At 34.9% G+C, this 19,754-nt stretch overlaps 1 protein-coding gene across 4 annotated transcripts; it reads right to left on the bottom strand.

The window, feature by feature from the left end:
* Nucleotides 1–9,722: 9,722 nt before the first annotated feature.
* LOC126695116 (uncharacterized) lies at nucleotides 9,723–18,382 on the bottom strand. 4 transcript variants are annotated; one of them, XM_050391751.1, is made up of 7 exons: nucleotides 18,108–18,382; nucleotides 17,773–17,841; nucleotides 17,444–17,611; nucleotides 16,689–16,859; nucleotides 16,186–16,395; nucleotides 10,954–11,009; nucleotides 9,723–10,516 (listed from the first exon to the last, which is right to left on the bottom strand). In XM_050391751.1, the coding sequence occupies exons 1-7, from the start codon at nucleotides 18,196–18,198 to the stop codon at nucleotides 9,866–9,868; spliced, it is 1,416 nt and encodes a 471-aa protein (XP_050247708.1). In that variant the 5' UTR covers nucleotides 18,199–18,382; the 3' UTR covers nucleotides 9,723–9,865. The 4 variants fall into 4 exon arrangements, with proteins under 4 accessions (XP_050247708.1, XP_050247709.1, XP_050247707.1 ...); XM_050391752.1 differs by having other exon boundaries at nucleotides 9,723–10,513; XM_050391750.1 differs by having other exon boundaries at nucleotides 9,723–10,513; nucleotides 10,954–11,042; nucleotides 18,108–18,381.
* Nucleotides 18,383–19,754: the final 1,372 nt, after the last annotated feature.

The raw sequence follows: 19,754 nt of genomic DNA, 5'->3' as shown, positions 1-19,754 counted from the left end.
GGGGGTGACCATTAGTTTATTACATATGAGACGAGATGAGATGAGTGAGGTGAGAGGCTATATGGCTGAGAGTTTCACAAGAGAGATCGGGGGCCGTTTTCATGAAATGACTAATGATTGCTCAATAATAAACATGGTAGTTAGCTGTCTATGATCTGTTATATTGTTCGTGTGGAGAAAGGGTGGGTGCCCTCTTTTTTTCCCTTTTTTTTTTTTTTTTTTTTAGTCTGTTAAATTCTAAAATAATCTGGAAATTTATCCTCAAGATTGAGATAGCATATTGGACAAAAAATGACTTAATTAAAAAATACTTTTTTATCCTATGAAGAAAAAATAAATAAATTGTAAAATTTTAAAATGTAAACCTACAAAATAACATTTAAGTACTGTATTTAAATTATATCTTAATATATATATATATATATATATATATGACAATCGCTTAACACTTCCAATAAGTTTTTTTTTTTTTTTTTAATACACACTTGCTCAAATCTTTATTCTAATTAATTAACAACCATAATAGGTACCAATTTAATTATAAAATTTCTTATAGTTTTTTTTTTTTTTTAAATAAATGGTTAGAAAAATTTTCTTGTAATCTCATCTACACCAAACAAAATTCATAGGTATCTTGACCTTATGAACAAAGTTAACTCCAAGCTCACTCTCTCATCCCAACAAAGTTCTAAAAAATGTGTCTCAATTACTTCCACCGATTGAAACCTAAATTGTTTCATAAAAAATTTTAAAAAATAAAATAAAATATAGTGCATGTTTAGCCTAAATCATTATTAATGATAATTTTTTTCTAGAACTATGATATTTTGATTAAATATATAAAAAAATAATCTTGATTTAGTTGATATTAATTCTTTAGGATATGTATTGAATCTATTTTTGCTTGTATAGGTAAACGTTATTGGTTGTTTTTCTTTTTTTAAATTTTTAATTTTTGGCTTAAAGGTTATTGGTATTGTTAAGTGAAGTTACAATAATACCTTTAATAAATTTGATTACATTATTTTGCATTTTAAAATTTTATTTTATTCTAATCATATTATAATATTTATATTATTGATAGTATTTTTTTGTAAATATATTTCAAATTATAAATGTATGCTAGAAATATCAATTTTGGATATCAAAAGCATAAAGAAAAAAAAGATAAGAATAGAAAAATAAACCTCAAATAGGATCTTTTGATAAATTGTTTTTGTTACTAAATATATATATATATATATATTCAATTTTAATTGTAATAATATTCAAACATGAAGTAAAAAAAATAAAAAATTGTTAATCATATAAAAAGACTAGATTTTTTTTTCTTTCTAAATGCATGTATCACTTATATAATCCATTAACAATACTTATTACACTTGTTTTTGTATAAAGAATTTTTTTTTTTAACATTAAAATTGCTAAAACCCTATTTAAAATCAATTATGTCACAAGAAGATTGAGTGGATCAGTTATATTATTGAAAATGAAGAGCTAATGAGACCTAAACATAAAATAATTTTACATCTTAAAAAGCAATAAGAAAGTATTTTAAATAATAATATATAAAATTAAATAAATATTATTTAATTGATATTTAATTATAAAAAATCTCCACTCAAAGTTATTCGTTATCACCTTCAACCTCAAAAGTTATCAAGATAACTATTGTTATGGTAAAGAGCAATTATTTTGAAACATCTTTATTTAGGGATAATGTCTCTTATGGATATTGAAGGCAAAAGAAAAACTCTTAGTCCATACTCACAAAAGGAAGTAAGATACTAACTTTTGATTTAAGAAATGAAATCCTAATACTTGAGTAAAGAATTAAAATTGGAGTTAAAAAATATATATATTTATTAAAAAAAGGAATCAAACTCTTTAAGAATTTATGGGTGTTTTCAAATTAAATCATACACGTTAGGAAATTTTAAATGAAATTTTGTACTTTAAAAAACATTTCAATTCAAATCATAAAACCCATTAGAGGTATTCGTAAATGGAAAATGATTATAATAATAAATAAATAAAAGATACACCGCATATTTTGGAATAAAATAATGGCTATAGATAATAGATACATAGTTGAAACAATCACACAGTACCACTAAATGAGTGTATGGTTTGAATTGAAAAGTTTTTAAAAAGTGAAAAAAAATTAAACCGCTCCCATACAGAGTTTTAGAATGTAGGTAGCCAAAAATAAATAAATAAATAAATAAATTAAAAGATTTTGTGTGTGACTGTTATACTTACCTCGGAAAGAGGTTATTCAGAGATTAAGCCGTGGATAAGGGGGATTTGGAAGTGAACTAAAAGATATTTATGCCATTATGATTATGGTGTGGTAGTTAAAGTCCGTTGGAATTGGATATGTTGCCTCGTGATACTGAGGCTGAGGGTGGATAGCAAACCAAAAAGGGGTTTTACATTTACTAGTACTTACTACCCACAAATGCCTTCAACAATATATGCAAGACAAAATTCATGTTAGCACGTAACAACCAGTTAACTTTGTACATCCCAACAACATATGTCACAAGGATTGCATGTATACCACATGTAGGGAATATTCACGAAATAGAAAGAAAAAAAAAATATGCGCCAAAGAAAATAATTACACAAGACAATATTTACGTGATTCTGCAATTTGTCCACGTCCACATAGTTCCAGTAATTTCACTATTCATAGGGAAAAAATACAAGATGCAGCAGTACAGTTCTCTCTTAAAACAACACACCAAAACCTAATCTCCAAACAACAGTTTTTCTATCTTGCGAACAGGATTCATAATGGAATAAGGTTTGGGCCGCTTCATGGACTAAACCTCAGAAAAAATCTCATTAAAAACTATAACACTTTTATATCAGGTCAAGTGAGTCATAATCCGAATGAAACATAACTAGGTTCCACATAATCCAACACACATTGCCATCTTTCTATTGGGTGATCTTGGTGGTCAAAAAAAAAGCCTACTTGATTTTCAGTCACCATTTTTAATTATTTGGAACAAGGCTGAGGATCATTATTCTATGAGTCTCATTCCAAGTATGTTATTTCTTGAAAGAAACAACAAGCTTTTCTTATCTTTCAAGAAGTTGATTTGAATTATCAATTACTATATATTCGGCAATGTTTCTTGTTATAACTTATAAGTGGCGAAAGAACTTATAAGTATGTACCTTTAAAGGAATTTTCCTAAACCAATAATGTCAGCAAATATTTTTATGGTATGTTAGGCAAGCTATATATTGGATGAATATATACACTGGCGAAAAGATATATTTGAAACATTTGTGCGCATTTGAGATCCATTTGGCACTGGCAAACATCTCCTACAACAGGAATCCTCATCAAAACAAGTACATTCCTTTCGGACCGTATCAACATATTTATTTAGTATATACTCTTTTTATGTAATGGGGCAAAGAGAGCTTACACATTTTTATTTTTATTTTTATTTTTTGATAGATAATGAAATATTTTATTAAGAAAAAAATAGCCAACTTGAGTACATTGGAGATGTATTGTGGGGGCAAAAATCAAGAACCAAAATTACAATGATCAAGTAACAGAGGAAGAGAAAAACAAGAAAAATGCGACAGGGCCACACTCCAAATAAAGAGTGTGTAAGAAAAAGGACTTACTCTCTAGCAAGGACCATTCACATCCCTCAAAACAGCGAGCATTTCTTTCCCTCCAAATACATCACATCAAACAGTGCAGCACAAGTCTCCAAGATCTATATTGCGATGCCGCCCAAATTTACCTTGCCAAGATTTAAACACCTCAATAACCTTAAGTGGCATAACCCAATGCAGCCCAAACAAACAAAACACCAACAACCACAACTCACAAGCTAAAGGACAATGAAGCAAAAGATGATCCACCGACTCTCCACACCTCTTACACATGTAACACCAATCAAGGACAACAATATGCCTTTTACGAAGGTTATCAGTTGTAAGAATCTTACCGAAAGAAGCTGACCATGAAAAGAAAGCCACCCTTGGAGGAACCTTTGATTGCCACACCAACCTCCAAGGTAAAGAGAGGGGAGGGTAGAAAGAAAGATAAAAACTACTAACCTCAAACCCTCCACTCTTAGCTAACTTCCAACAAACCTTATTAGGGCCAACCCCCTGCACTTTCGAAGAATAAATAATTTCCATAAACCGATCAAAAGATTCTTCCTCCCAATCTTGCGGAGATCGACGAAAATGAAAATTCCAATGTAGCTGCCCACCAAACCATCCCATAACCTTCACCACTAAAGAATCCCTTGCCCTACTAAGATCGTAAAGTTCTAGAAAAGCCTCTTTAAGGGAACAATCCCCACACCACACGTGTTTCCAAAACTTCACTCTAGTACCATCACCCACATCATACGTTAACAGTTTAGAGAAGTTCAACTAGCCACTTCTAATATACCTCCATAGACTAATACCATACGGACTAGTCTCCTTTTTCGTGCACCACCCACCCCAAACATTCCCATATTTCGCCTCTATGACCCTCCTTTGTAGCGCATCTGCCTTTAAACCATACCTCCACAACCACTTGCCCAACAAAGCAATGTTAAAACTTCTCAATCGTCTAATACCTAGCCCCCCAACCTGTATTGGCTTGCAAACCTTAGCCCATTTCACCAAGTGAAATTTAGAATCACCGTTAATACCACTCCAAAGAAAATCTCTTTGTAGTTTCTCCATACGATTGGCAACCTTCCCAGGTATAGGAAGAATGGAAAGGAAATAAGTAGGTAAGGAGGATATGGTACTTTAGATAAGAGTGACCCTATCACCCTTAGATAAATATAGCCTCTTCCAACCTGCTAGTCTTCATTCCATCTTCTCTAAAATAGGATTCCATCATGATACCTCCTTTAATTTGGCGCCTAAAGGAAATCCCAAATATTTCAAAGGAAGAGAAGAGTGCCTACAACCCAACAACCCCACCAGCACATCCAAATTATGCACCTTTCCAACTAGAACTAGCTCTGATTTCCCCAAATTAATTTTTAACCCTGAAACCTTCTTAAATTCTATTTAGAATCTCCCTTAAAGTAACTAATTGATTAGGGTCAGCATCACAAAAAATAAGAGTGTCATCCGCAAAAAGGAGATGAGACACCATCATTGAAGCATTAGTAGTAGAACCTACAAAGAAGCCCGTAAATTGTCCAGTAGCTACAACCACATCCAACATACGACTTAAAGCCTCCATAACAACATCAAAGAGCAACTGAAATAGAGGATCCCCTTGCCTAATCCCCCTAGAGCTTCCAAAAAAATCAGTTGGACTTCCATTAATTAGTATGGAAAATTTAATAGTAGAAATGCAATACCAAATCCATTTTCTGCACTTATCGAAAAACCCACAGCACTGCAACATGTACATAAGAAAACCCCAATTCACATGATCATACGCCTTCTCCACATCCAACTACACAACACTCTTGGAATCCCAGTCTTCAATCTACTATCAATATATTCAGAAACAATTAACATTGAATCCAAAATTTGTCTACCTTTCACAAATGCATTCTATGAATATGAAATAAGCCCATGTGCTACCCTTCAAAACCGATTAGCTAACACCTTTGAAATAATCTTCTATATCCCACCAACTAAGCTGATTGGTCGGAAATCCTTAATCTCCACAACATCTACCTTTTTAGGAATAAGGGCAAGAAAAGAAGCATTAAGGCTCTTCTCAAACTCAGCTTGAGTATGAAAGTTTGGAAACACTTCCATAACTTCTTTCTTCAAAATACTCCAACAAGACTGTAAGAAAGCCATGGAATAACCATCCAAGCCAGAAGCCTTATCACCATTAAAATCATTAATCACCCCAAACACCTCCTCCTCATCAAATGGCCTCTCTATCCAAATAACATCTTCCTCTGAAATTCTAAAGAATTCCACATCATCTAGGACAAGTCTATAAGCCACATTTTCATAATAGAGTTGCCTATAGAAACGAGAAATACACTCAGCTATATCCTCCAGATCTAAAGACAACACTCCATCCACCATAAAAGACTATCAATGGAGTTAAATCTCCTGTGAGAATTGGCTAAACAGTGGAAGAATTTAGTATTCCTATCTCCTTCTCTAATACAAAGGACTCTAGATTCCTGCCTCCAACAAATTTCTTCCAATAAAGATACTTTTTCTAACTCCTCTTGGATTCAATCCAACTCCCACCTTTCCTTCGCCGTTAGACCACAACTTTCTTCAATATTCTCTAAATCACCAAGGTCCTTCCACAGTTGTTTACCCTATTCTTCAACATTTCCAGAAACCTCCACATTCCACTTTTTCAAATCAGTTTTCAACATCTTTAATTTTTTTGCCAAAACAAAACTCGAAGTACCTTGAAAATGATAAGATTCCCACCAACATTGCACTCTATCCACAAAACTTTCATCCTTAAGCCACATGTTTTCAAATCTAAAAGGTCTTCTGCCCCTAGGTTGAAAGGATCCACCTTCTAGGACAATCGGAAAATGATCCGATAGAAGCCTAGACATTCTACGTTGGCAAACAATAAGAAACTTATCCTCCTAATCTGCAGAAAACAAGAATTTGTCCAACCTTGCCTTCGACTCAACTTCTCGAGAATTAGACCAAGTAAAAGTTCCACCTTCCAAAGGGAGATCAATTAGACCTTTCTCTGAAATAAAATAAAAAAAAACTCACGCATAGCAACAGTATAAACAGTAGAACCAACACGTTTGGAAGGAAATCTTACCACATTAAAGTCACCTCCCACACACCATGGAACATTCCACCAACTGCTCAAACCAAATAATTCCTCCCATAATAACCTCCTCTCCTTCACTGAATTAGGACCATAAACTCTTGTAAACGCCCATTCAAAAAGATCTACCACACTTTTAAATTTACAAGATACCAAAAATCTTCCCACTGCTTCCTCCACTTTATCCACAACCCAAGTATCCCACATTAGCAACACTCCTCCAGAAGCTCCACAAGAGCCTAAATATGACCAATCAACATGTTGTCCACCCCCACAAACTAAGAATCACAACTCTAGTTATTAACTCCATTTTAGTTTCTTAGAGACAAACTATATCTAGCCTCCAATTTCTAATAAGATTTCTAACCCAAAGTCTTTTATCCCATTCATTCAAACCTCTAACATTCCAAGAAATAATCTTCAAATTCATTGATGCACCACAATAGCCCTCTCACTACTGGCACTCCTTAACTTAGCTGACCCATAATCCACATTCAAAGAGCGGATTAAATTCTTCAATTTTCGTTGGCCCTTCTGACCAGATTTAATGAATTTCTTCGGACTACCTACCATAATCTGTTGCTTTTTATTATTATTTTTTCTTAACTCTAAAGCCAAGAACAGACTCGTTATTTGTTCCTCAAAACCTTCTAATGACGTCCCCACAGATTTCTAGAAAGCCTTAATCCGTTTGGTTACCCATTGTGATAATTGTTTGCTATCAATATTTTCCTTACACCCAGACTCCTCCCCAGAATCACACTCAATTTGCAAAGGAACTTTTGTGGCCAATGGTACCACAACTAAAAGGCTCGCCTCCTTTCTCCCAAGTCATGGACCTTTCATCAAATTCCCATAACTCATCCTCTGACCCAGTAATAACAAACAACGAATCAACCACCCCATCACACTCACTTGCCCAGCTAACAATTTGCTCCTTAGTGACACAAGTAAAATTACCTGTAGCAGCTTCAACTCACTCCCTAGAGACCGATAGAGCGATAGAGGAATCAATATCTGCCTACCATCCCTTAGTTGTAAAAACCAATCTTTAGAATTACCCCATGATTTATCCAAGTCTCCAACCAATTCTCTAATAGTGGGACAGCAATTCTGGACCCCCTTAAGGAATGAACTCTTTGGACAATCAACAAAAGACATATATGTGCCTACCTGTTCTCACCCTCATCATCCTTCGCAACCGAAGATACTATATGACCCACTGTTGGCTATACCAGCTCGGAGGGTGACTAGGACACCTCCACTAAATGCATTTGCTCAAGAAAAGTCTGGGTATTTAGGTTTGCACTCATCTGCACCTCAGGAAGACTAACCGACGCTGAGATGATCGACTTCGTGGCCATCGTAGGCTTCACATGCTTCTCGGTTGGTAGAGAGAAAACTTCAAAACGCATTGGAAACAGCAAAGAAGACACTGCATCCTTATCTTTACCTGGGCTTAATGGGCACACACCCAAATCATAATACTTTTGGTTTAATTGACCTGGGCCAAGTCCAGATAAACTAGTCTTAGAGCAACCACCTGCCTCATAGACACTCGGTTAGGCAAACATAAGAAAAATTATCTTTTAAAGGTTTATGGGCTTCTAACGAAAGTGGGCCCAACGCCACACTATTTGAGAAGGGTGCCATAATCCCCTGCGAGACCCCAAATAGGCTTTTCTTCACCCTTTTTATTGTGATTCCAGAAAAACCACTTCCTACAATTCTCTTTGACTTCTACAATCAAACCTTTCCTTAACCAACTAGAATTCCTATGATCACACTCCTTACCGAACGTAGGTAGTTTTGAATTTGAAATCGTATTAAATCTCAAAGGAAATCTAATTTTATTTCCTTAAAAGTGGGATTTTTGCCTCAATTTGATTCTCCCCATTAATACACCGATCCCTCCCCTCCATACCACCCACGGCCATCGGAGCAAAATTTCCAGTTTGAGTGTCACCAACCACCACCTGCATGCAAGGATTATCTCTCGGGGATTCAGTCAATCTCTCCGATATTCGAGTTGTAACCTTATCTCTAATAATAGGCTGTTGTGCTTGCTTCATATCCCTTCTCTGCATAGGACCTTTTAGCGTTTCTACAAAGGTCCAAGAAGAGTGAACCTCTGAAAGCAGCTTATGCTTATGAGGAATGAACTTCAAACCACCCATCGCATATTGTGAAGGATTCAATAATCTACATAATTCAATCCCAAACACCCTCCAACCTTGTTGTGCCTTTCCCGCCAGGATAACAATAGTTCTCCTATGCCCACCGACTTTGAGTTCAGTCACTAATAAGTACTGACCAAACTGATTGGAGCCCCATTGCATTGTGTATGCAGTATCTCCTTCTCTAAACGTGAAAAAGTGCTTGGGTTTAACCCCAATCACAAAGTGTTCAACACTATGCATAAGCCATTTTGCAGCATGTTTGCCCATAAAAACAGATTTCATGAAGTACTTTCCCCGTTCAAAAATTTTAAGAGAGAACAAATTTCCCCCTTCCTCAACCACCAATTGAAAGAATTTAGATTCAATAAAAAAAACTGCAAAATCCACCTATGTCAATCTGAAAATACACCAAAAACAAGAGATAAAAAACCGTTTCTGACTAATTTGAGATAGCCAGGCCTCCAGTCATCAACATAGTTCTCCTGTCTTTATATAAGTAAAGATCAAAAGAATGGAATTCTGGTTTCAAACAAGATAAATTGTAGCATTTATGAATTTATAGCATATACTCTTTTTATGTAATGGGGCAAAGAGAGCTTACACATGTTAAAACTTTCTGGGTTTTTTCTAATAAATATAACTACTAGGATTTAATCAAAATGATCAATTATCTTTTTAACTCCTGGACGGACACAAGTCATTGTTTTATACGACTATGAAGACACAATTAATTCTCCTAACAGCACAGGTGTTGCAGCAAGAACATCTCGGAGCTTAATCTCATCTGTATTGATCTTTTAACAAACATCCCTAGTTACAGTATCGATTCAATTACGACATATGAGTACATGTAGGTGGGGAAGGAAATAAGCTAATTTCGATAAGGAGGCTAAGTTGTAGAGCCATGGTTCACTCAAAATCTGAAGGAACCATCTGGTCCATACTTACGCCTGATATTATAATGGTCAAACTTCAGATTGTCATAATCCACTGCCTTCATCTCAACAGGTTTCGGCTCTGTCCCCACTGCTTCATAAGCCACTTCTCCACTCTTTTCTCGCTGGCGATGCCTTGTTCTTTCTTTCTGGCTCTTAGACTTGCTATAAGGAGGAACCTCACCTGATCCATAGAATTCTGCAAAATCTTGTCGTTTTGATGACCGGTGCTTGCTTGACAATGAGGGATCCTTAAAACTATTTGATTTATTCTTTGGGGGCTTCATTTCTGAGTATTTATCACTTGTATTAGGTGTATGGGCCTGTCGAGTTTCAGAAAGAGGTGCAGGAGTACTCTGCCTCTGAACTAATGTAGGCTCAGCTTCATCTTCAGGCATCCGGAGAGAATCTTTTAATGGAGTGAGGCCTTTCTTGGAGCTATTGGGTCTGAAATGAGAGGGTAGAAAGGAAAGGAATATGCCAGCCAATGCTTCAAATGCAAGCTTGGACAGATCAATGATCAGCTGTCCAAAAGATGGCCATCCTGGCTCCTCTTTTATGCTCTCTACAATGGGAGTGGGCTTTTCCTTGCTTGAGTGTTCCTTAAATTTGCTGTCTAAAGGTTGCTGCTGCACCATTAACGCATTAGGTTAAGCCAACAAGCAAGTGTGCATAAAGGACAACTATTTTTTAACAGAAAAAAGAATATGGTTTGAGCTTCTAAGACGAGGAAAAACAAACTTTCAAGACTAAAAATACAAGAGATATGGCAGTGAAGCTGAAGACCTGGTTAAATAATAGCTATTGGCACATGAAAGAGAGAATCAGAAAGCCATGTCACATAATAGCTAAGAAAGATATATACACAGTGAACTTAAAGAACTTTTGCAAATTCTTTTTTAAGGAACTTGGTGACAGAGTTGCATGTTTTAATTAGCAAGAGCGTATTTGGCTGTGGAGAAGGCAGAGAAAACTGAATGGAACTTAAGTAGGAAACCATAGTTGGAATAGACATAAGCATCTATATTTTCTATCTTCTCCATTTAATCAGTTGAAAGAGATATACCGTCCTAGATAAGAAAGACGGTCCAAATCCCTGCTGAAGCATACACGTAGCATATCCTGCCAAGACGGCACCAACAACCATAAGCACATCTGCCAAAACATCCAAAGTAGACTAGTCAAAATGTGGCAATGCAACCAGAGCCTCAACAATGACAAAGAAGCAATAATTCCTATTTTTATATGGAACATAACTTTATTAAATTGAAAAAAAATAACATAGTTAATACATGGAATAAGGAAGTCTAGGACTTCATCTATTCAAAACAACTAATCATCAACAATCTGTGCATATCTAGCTAAAGCATGTGCTACCTTGTTGCCTTGGCATTTCTACATGCAAGCTTTGTGACCATCAACACTAGCATATCTTGAGAGTAAGTCAGAAATGCAATCTAAGCATCAATGATTTTAAAAAGAGACATAATTCCATTTCAATTTTGATACAGCATGGATAGAGAGACCTATCTCAGGGAAATCCCTACACCTGCTAAAGATTCAGTAAGGGGAAAAAAAGGTAAGAAATATAAAGAGAGTATGAATATATTCTTGAAACTAAGCCATAGCCATGGCAAATACAGAAGAATTTTTTTTAAAATTTTTTTTTAATTACTATATTTTGTATCACTTGAAGACACAACACGAGAGGCCTGCATCTTGAACAAAATACAGAGCAAAGATGTAGGAAAATGTGACATTGCATAAAATTTTGTTTCCAGATTAGCCCATTCTTCATCTTTCCACAACATCTAGTTGTCTTGTGTACCGTGCAATTATTGGCACATCTTCAAGGTCCATCAATTTATATTTAAGAACAAAATACATTGAGATTGGACCAAAAGGCACCAAATATAAAAGAATTTCTATTTTTAATTACATAACCATGTCACTAGTGATTTATCAGTGAAGCCACAGAAAAGAAGTTACAACCAGCATGAAACAATGGGCTTCTTACAGCTTAGTCGGCACACCAACTGCAAGATGGAGCCTAGGAATTTCAGTTCTGTAACTTGGTTTACTTATGTTGTTTTCCATTCAAGGAACAAGTATCATTGTGGCATCAATGGTGGGGATCTGGAATTATGCTAAATATGAGCACATGCATGATGTTCTAACCCAAAGGTTTACAATGAAGAGTAGGTGATCCTGAGGGTAGCCAAAGGATAGGCAAATAAAAATGTCACCCTGACACTCTAGTTCAGCTATCTAGGGCATAGCTTTTATCATAGATTTCCTAGACGCTCTCTCGGTTGGATGGAAAGCACATGCTATACTTTAACATTTCCTAGTAACCAACTAGTGTGTCAAACACTAACTCAAAACTAGTTTATTATTTATTAGTGTTCAATTGGAGATCTACATCTGTGCACAGCTCTAACTTACAATGTCTAGGATGCTAAAGTTCTTTGCTTCTTTTCTGGTAACAGAATCTACAACAATAACAATCACTATTTGATAGTTTATGATGTGATGATAAAAGATAAAAGGTCTTCTATTGTTTACATAGCCATTGACTATCAAACACCACCTTTTTTTTAATCACATATATAGATGTTGACGTGGGCCCATGTTTGGCTTGAATTGCCACAAGCCCATGTTAGTCAATTTAACCAGTACAAGTAGGAGAAGATTTTCCTCCTATGCCGACTTAACACAAACATATATATATATATTGGTATTGTGTGTTGCGGCAAACAGAGTGTATTGTCCAAATTAATCTAGAGAGGCAGCCGCATAATTGATAATTCAAAGAGAGTGGTAGCCGCATGTTCTTTGTCTTGCAAGTCTTGTGAGAGAGAGATAGGGTGTAATTGGGATTTGGGTTTCTTAAGAGTATTCTTATGCATTGTTGTATCTCCCTATTTTTATAGTGAAATTTCTCTGTTGCCACCTATGAAACCACGTAAATTCTAGTGTTCTTATTTTGTGTGCTTGTTATTTATTTCAGCTTTTAATATTATTGATTTGAGTCCTAGGGGTGCTATTTGCAAAAAAAAATAGACAATTAACCACATACATAGCCATGTATGTTTCTCTTTCAAGGATATGCAGTTACTGCCACCTGTGCTCATGTCCAACCATAAATTTCCGTGGATCTACATGAAGGTTTCGTAATTGACATGGACCTCCTCTAATTTCTCTTTTCTTTCCCACTTTCAGTTTTCATAATGAAATCCATTCACAAATAAGGAATGGACATTTACCTTTTTAAGAAATATGATATGCCAATGACTTTTGCGTGTACAAATTCTTCATTTAAGACTCATAGCAATGCTCAAGACATGATCCTCACGACAACTTCACTCAGCTCTGTATCGCACAAGTCATGAGGACAGGTGTCATATGAGATTCAATATTTTGGAAAAGTCATAGCTGCCCCAACACAGCAGGAGGCTGAACCATGAACACAGTGAGTGTGGATGTTGAATATTGACAATTGGAAAGAACTTTCAGTAATGCATGTGCCATAGGAAGTGGAATCTGAAAATGCATTTACAGATGGCATGACCTCATGACTGTTAGGATGGCTGGTACTGTTCAAAACTTGGAGGGGTTTAGACACAGATGAAGATGATGACCATATTAGCATATGAAGAAGGACTAGAACCCTGGTGTACAAGATGTATAAGGCCATTTGATACTTCGTTAGATTTCCATGATCATACAGATGAAATATCTTCTTTGTAATTTTTTAAGATTCTTTGTGTTCATCATCATGAACATGAAGTAATCTTCTCTTTCAATAAAGGTTGTTATTTATTCAAAAAAAAAAAAAAAAAAAAAGAATGAAAGATCTTTATTCTGTTGTTAAACATGCACTTCATTCCTTAAAATCTGTCTCCATATAAAAACAAATAGAGAGAATTCTGCAGTGAGAAAAGGGAGAGGGGGGGGAGCCTATGAACTGGTAACCCCCAATGATGGTACTCCTACATTTAGTATAAAAGATGCAGTGCATCTTAGCTAGCTATTTTGTGTATTCTAGTATTTACGCTTTTTAACAATTAGCAAGCTTACTATTTGTATTAAAGGTAGTTAAAGGATAAAATAGGAGCCTAATTAGTTACTTAGGAGCTAAGTTAGTTGTATAAGGGAAAATCAGATGCTAAGATGCCTTTAGTACTAAAGCCAGCCAATGGCATGCATCCTTGTCTACTAAATAGACAACCAAGTGTAATTTGTAATCAGTTCGATATTGAACAAAAAGCATAACCAAGAGGTATTTCCAAGAGTGTCTCTTGCAGAGTTGATACACCCTAGCCTACTCTAAGCAACTTGGTCTTTCCTTTCACAATCCAAGCTTCTAATCTCATCATCCATCGTATAGTCCAAGTGTAGAAACAGCAATTAATATAATTATGCATCAATCTTCATTATAAAGTCCTCTAACGCAGAAACCAAACAGTGATCACCGACAAATTAGGAGACCCCATGCCAAGGATGCATGGGCACAAACACGAACACGGGTACGGGTGCGATATAGCAACACAAGCAATTTTTGAAAAATTATAACGTGATACAATAGATAGGACACTATTACGACACAAATACGACATGGGTCCATGCTTCCTAGCCCCATGCTATATAATCCACAATAACACAATTGAGGATAATCTATTCTCGTTTCTCATTGACTTTTTGTAACCAAATTTGATTCTCTTTTGTTTGCGCATGTCTGTCTGACCTAAAGACCTACTAAGCCTAGTCATTTAATAATTAAGATTTCTTTTAAGTATTTTGTTATTTTCTTTTCCTAGTTGGCTTAGGAGTTTAATTTCTTTTTGAGCAAGCAAAGTAAGGTTTTGGCACTCTCTTTTTAAGAACCCCTGGGTTCAATTTTGTAAGAAAAAGTTCCTTTGTTTTTTTTATGGTCTAGTGCCAACTCCTAGTGGTTTTCCTTGCTTGGTGCTGACTTCAAGCAGGCCTAGTTGCTGACTCCTAGGTCCTATCTTTATTTTTCCTATTTTTTATTTTTCTTGTTGCAAAGTTCCGGTTTGTCCTGCATCACAGACCTTGTGAGTATCAAAACCAAAACATTTCAGGACCGAAGAACCTCACTAAATCACAGGAGTATTACTGATTCCTTGAAAAAGCCTTGGATTCATAGCTTAAAACAAACCCATCCAGTTTGTAGTGTAGCTTTGTGGATTTACTTCTCTGATAATCTTACTTTTTGGTGAACATGAAGAATTGATAGTTTCAGCATAACTTTCATATTTTCTATTAAATTCCTAACAATTGGGCAGACTGAAGAATTAAAGCACTAGATGAAGAATTAATTCAATCCAAAATGAAGTCACTAACAAATCCAAAACATAACGTGCAAAATATGATGATACATTGTCAATCTCACCTCATATTTATGCTAACTGCAGCATTAGCTTATCTCTTTTATTGAAGATTGTCTTGCTACTCACTCCCAAAGAATATTGCATTCAGCATCAGATTTTACGTCTATCTGTGTCTGATTGCAGTGGGAACCCAGCTTTCACATAAAGGTTTATTTACATGCTACCAATTTGGGATTCTTGGGGTAAAATGATTCATTATAATTTTTCACAGCATATAAATGTAACCAGAATAATGAATGTGGCCCTGGAAATAATGGAAGCCATCTTCATAACTATTGCAAGATCAATTAAGATTTTCTCACAATGATTAACCGTATCTTTAGCATCACTATTGATAAGAAGACTGACACTTTTCCCTATATGACTGGCCTCATTCATCACGAAATCACATTGAATGACCATACAACCACATCATCATATTCCCAACATTCTGCCCAGATTTATTCATAATTTTGAGAACTTCAAAGTTTGGCCATAAGATACTTCTCTTGCTTGAATCCTCTGATACACACTTTCTATTTGGTCCTCTTGATTGAATAACAATTTTTTTTTTTTTTTAAAATCATTTTGCAAAGTAAATTATTTGAAATACAAGGATATCTCTTTGCTGGGAAAGATAACTGATATTTCATCCATATGAATGTCTATCATAAAGTATCAAAGACAAAAGTATACTAGATTAAGTTAACATAAATATAAGAGGTATAACGTGTTTATGTACATTAATATGACTGCCATGTGTGCCTAGAATTACATAGTATCACCACACTACTACTTCCATTTTCATAATAGTTACACAGACAGTAAAATCTTTTTCATACCTTTAATTGAAAAATGAAACGATACCCAACAGAAGTATAAAACAAACAATAAGAGATCCAAACCTGTAGTGGAAATTGAATTGTACTGATAATCACAATCCTCCTGTTCAAGAGAGATTTGCCGAAGAGCAGCATTTCCTCTATCAACAACTAATAAGGAACAGGTAGGCCTAACATACACCAAATCAAAATCATTAGAGAACTTTGCATCCTCACTTGGCCCATCCCTGTACCCTGCAACATTTGATTTCCCTCCTGCAATGGTTGTCACACCTGCAAAGAACTTCCAAAATCAGCAACACTTTTATACAACCTTATTCCTGTCCCCTTCAAAGAATAATTTATAATCGAGGTTTTCAAGCTTAGCAAGGCCTCAAAATTCCAAGACAGTCAAATTTTCTGCATTCTTTAATTGCTACATAGATGTATCCCTTCTATATTTCTACTTCAGCATTTAGAAAGAAAATTCTTTTCAATATTTGGGGTTCTGTGTATTGTCATAAAAAATTAGCATGCACAACATGGCTTCTAGCTATAATTATCAAAGTAACATGAATTGCATATACCAGCATCCCCAATTTTCCTGATGGCGAGGTTCAAGGTATCAGCAACATACACGTTGCCTTTATCATCCATGGTTATGCCTTTGGGATGATTGAAACGAGCCTCACTAGGTTTCCCGTCCACATGTCCTGTGTAGCCCTGAAAAGACCCAGCAACCAATCTTGCCCTACTATCTGCAATAATAAAAGGGTTAAAATAAAAAAATCAATATATTAAATTCAGATCATCACATTCAACCTTTACATATAGAATTCAAATCCGCAAATGAAATAGCCATAATATGGATGCCAAGAAAACATGTGAGAGAGTAACAGAAGACAGTAGAAAGTTCTATGTTGTTTCCTTAATGATAAATAAGAAACTTTAATAAACTAAACCAAATAAATGACCAAAGCTCAGCTTTTCTGCTTTCCTTTTTCTTTTTTTTGGATGGGCAGTGGGGGTTCGTTAGGAGGGGCTAACATATACTTGGATAATAAATAATGAAAAATCTAGGATTACAAATTTAGCATTGCTTGTTTTTGAAAACTTTTTCGCAGCAAATATTTCTATACCTTCTTTCCAACAACCAAATGGAATAGACACAAACAAAAACGACACTAATTTAAAAACACAAAATGTATTGCTATAAGCCTTTTTTTTTTTAAAGAATTGCCGTGAGCAAATTAGGGACTTACATGTAAACTGGAAACAGTGAAATTCCAAAAAGAAAAAATTATCAAAGTTCTAGAAAGTGAGAAGACAAGAATAATCATACATTGAGACAATGGGGGAGTAATCCTAACAACGTTGCTATTAACTGCATCGACTGCAAAGAGTTCGCCATCCTCAGAGACTCGGATTCTGTACGGAACCACTCCAATCTCATTTCCTTCCACAACAGTCTCAACTAAGTACCCATTCTCAAATTGAAGAACATTCCCATCTGCATAAAAATTATATAAAACGGCATTAACGGAGTGTGATTAATAGTACACACATACATTATACAGATATATATATATATATATATATATAACTAAAAAATAACACACTCACAACTAATAAGTAAAAACGAGTAAAGCGTAAATAATTATTATGAAATACCTGATTGGGGTGTTTTAGGGGATGACCTGGTCCATTTGAGAAGAGAAGATAAGTGTTTGATCAATGGCCCTGGGCACCCAAAACAGTGAATGGAAAAAAAAAAATGCATACCCATTATGCAAATAGATCATAAAAATTCATAGAAAACAATAATTTCACCAGAAGCAAACAGATCATAAAAAATAAAAATAAAAAATAAAAATAAAAAAAAAAAATAAAAAAAAAAAAAGCATACCCATGAGGCCATGAAGCAAACAGATCAATAGTTATAGAATTAAAAAGGCCAAATGATTAGAGAAAAGGGTGAAGTGATAGATATAGACATAGTTAGTTACCAGCAGGAGCAGCATGAACTTGGAACTGGAGTGCATAAGTAAGAAGAACGAGTGCTATGAAAGTGAGAAAAAGATGTGAATTTCTCATCATGCCTCTATTCTCACTCAAGTTTCAACTATCTAAAAGCTTTAATTAAAACATCACTAGGTTTTGGGACTATCAGTATCAGACATGCACTTTACACATTTCTGCAACTACCCAGGTTGCGGTTTTGGGGGATATCCTTCCTTCCTGCTCCTTTTACTTCTTCTTTTTTCTTTTTTTCTTTTTTCTTTTTTTTGGGATTATTTTTAAATCATATTCTTTACTTTCTCTCCCTGTTCTTTCTTTTTTCTATCTTTTCCTTTTACAAAAAAGTGAGTTTTTCTAGGAGGGAAGAAAAAGATCACTAGGCAGGTCGGATCCTCTACATCAGTCCTATCTCCAAATACGTTAATACCGCACCAAATCGTAACCACGTCAGCACTACAACAATACAAAATTTGTTCTCTAAATTTTATCGCAATTTCATTTTAAGTTTTTAACTTTATTTTTTGTTCAATTCATTCCTCTAAATTTTAAAATTATTCAATCAACACACAAAACGGCATTGTTGTTGTTTTCTTCTCCCAATTAAAAAAAAAAAAAAAAAAGCATTGTTTTAATAATTTCAAAATATTTAGTAAATAATATTATTGTTTTAAAATTAAAAAACATTAATAAAAAAATGGGTAATTATACTCTGATCTTAAGGTTTGGGAGAATGACACTCTATCCCAAACATAAAATAAAGGTGAAAACACTATTTTAGTCCTTACATTTTGGAGTCACGATCAATTTGGTCTCTACATTTTAGTAGCAGTAATTTTGGTCTCTATTATTTTCAATTTACAATCAATTTGGTCCCTATCGTTAACTCACTAACAGAAAATATCTATGTGGCAAATGATGTGCACAATTGGCACAATTAAAGCTGACGTGGATTATAAAAATAATTTAAAAAAATGAAAAATTAGCATTTTAATTATTAAAAAATCCAAATCAGCAAAAAAATATTTTAAAAAATTATAACATCCAAAAATCTTTTCTAGGCAACCAAACATGTAAAAACTAAAAACATAGGAAAAGAATCACACGGAAGATTCAAGATAAAGTACATCTTGAACTGTGGGCAGGAAATCAAATGAGAGAGGTGTGGTGGAGATTGGATGCAATCGGTGGTTGGGTTTTTCTTTCGGGGTCCTTGGAGTGGATCTATGCCTAATCAATCTATTATGTCAACAACACAAAACCCAAATCAGAGTTGTACTTGAAGAGGGGGAGAGAGTCCTCAATGGATGGTGATGACATCGCAATGGTTCACAAAAGGCATAACCATGTCTGGTGGATGGCAACAACATGGCAATGGCTTTCTTCAACCCTTGAATCAGTGAGCATGTTTGGGCAAACCGGTATAACCCTTGATGGTTTTGTTGACAGATGGAGGAGGAGATAATGGTCGATTTAGGTTGGAATTCTTGCTTACGATACCGCAATGGAGAACATTGCCTAGGGTGGGTTGTTGGAGTGGGTAGTAAAGTTCCGATCTGCAATATTTCCTTTTGTTTTCTATTTGGTTCTCAAGAAAAACAAAGAGGAAAGTGTAGTGGGAAAAACAAAAATCCATC

The sequence above is a fragment of the Quercus robur genome, chromosome 8 (assembly GCF_932294415.1).
Source record: "Quercus robur chromosome 8, dhQueRobu3.1, whole genome shotgun sequence".
NCBI classification, from domain to species: domain Eukaryota; kingdom Viridiplantae; phylum Streptophyta; class Magnoliopsida; order Fagales; family Fagaceae; genus Quercus; species Quercus robur.
Note: the sequence above shows the minus strand (reverse complement) of the source record. Positions and strands in the feature narration are given on the sequence as shown.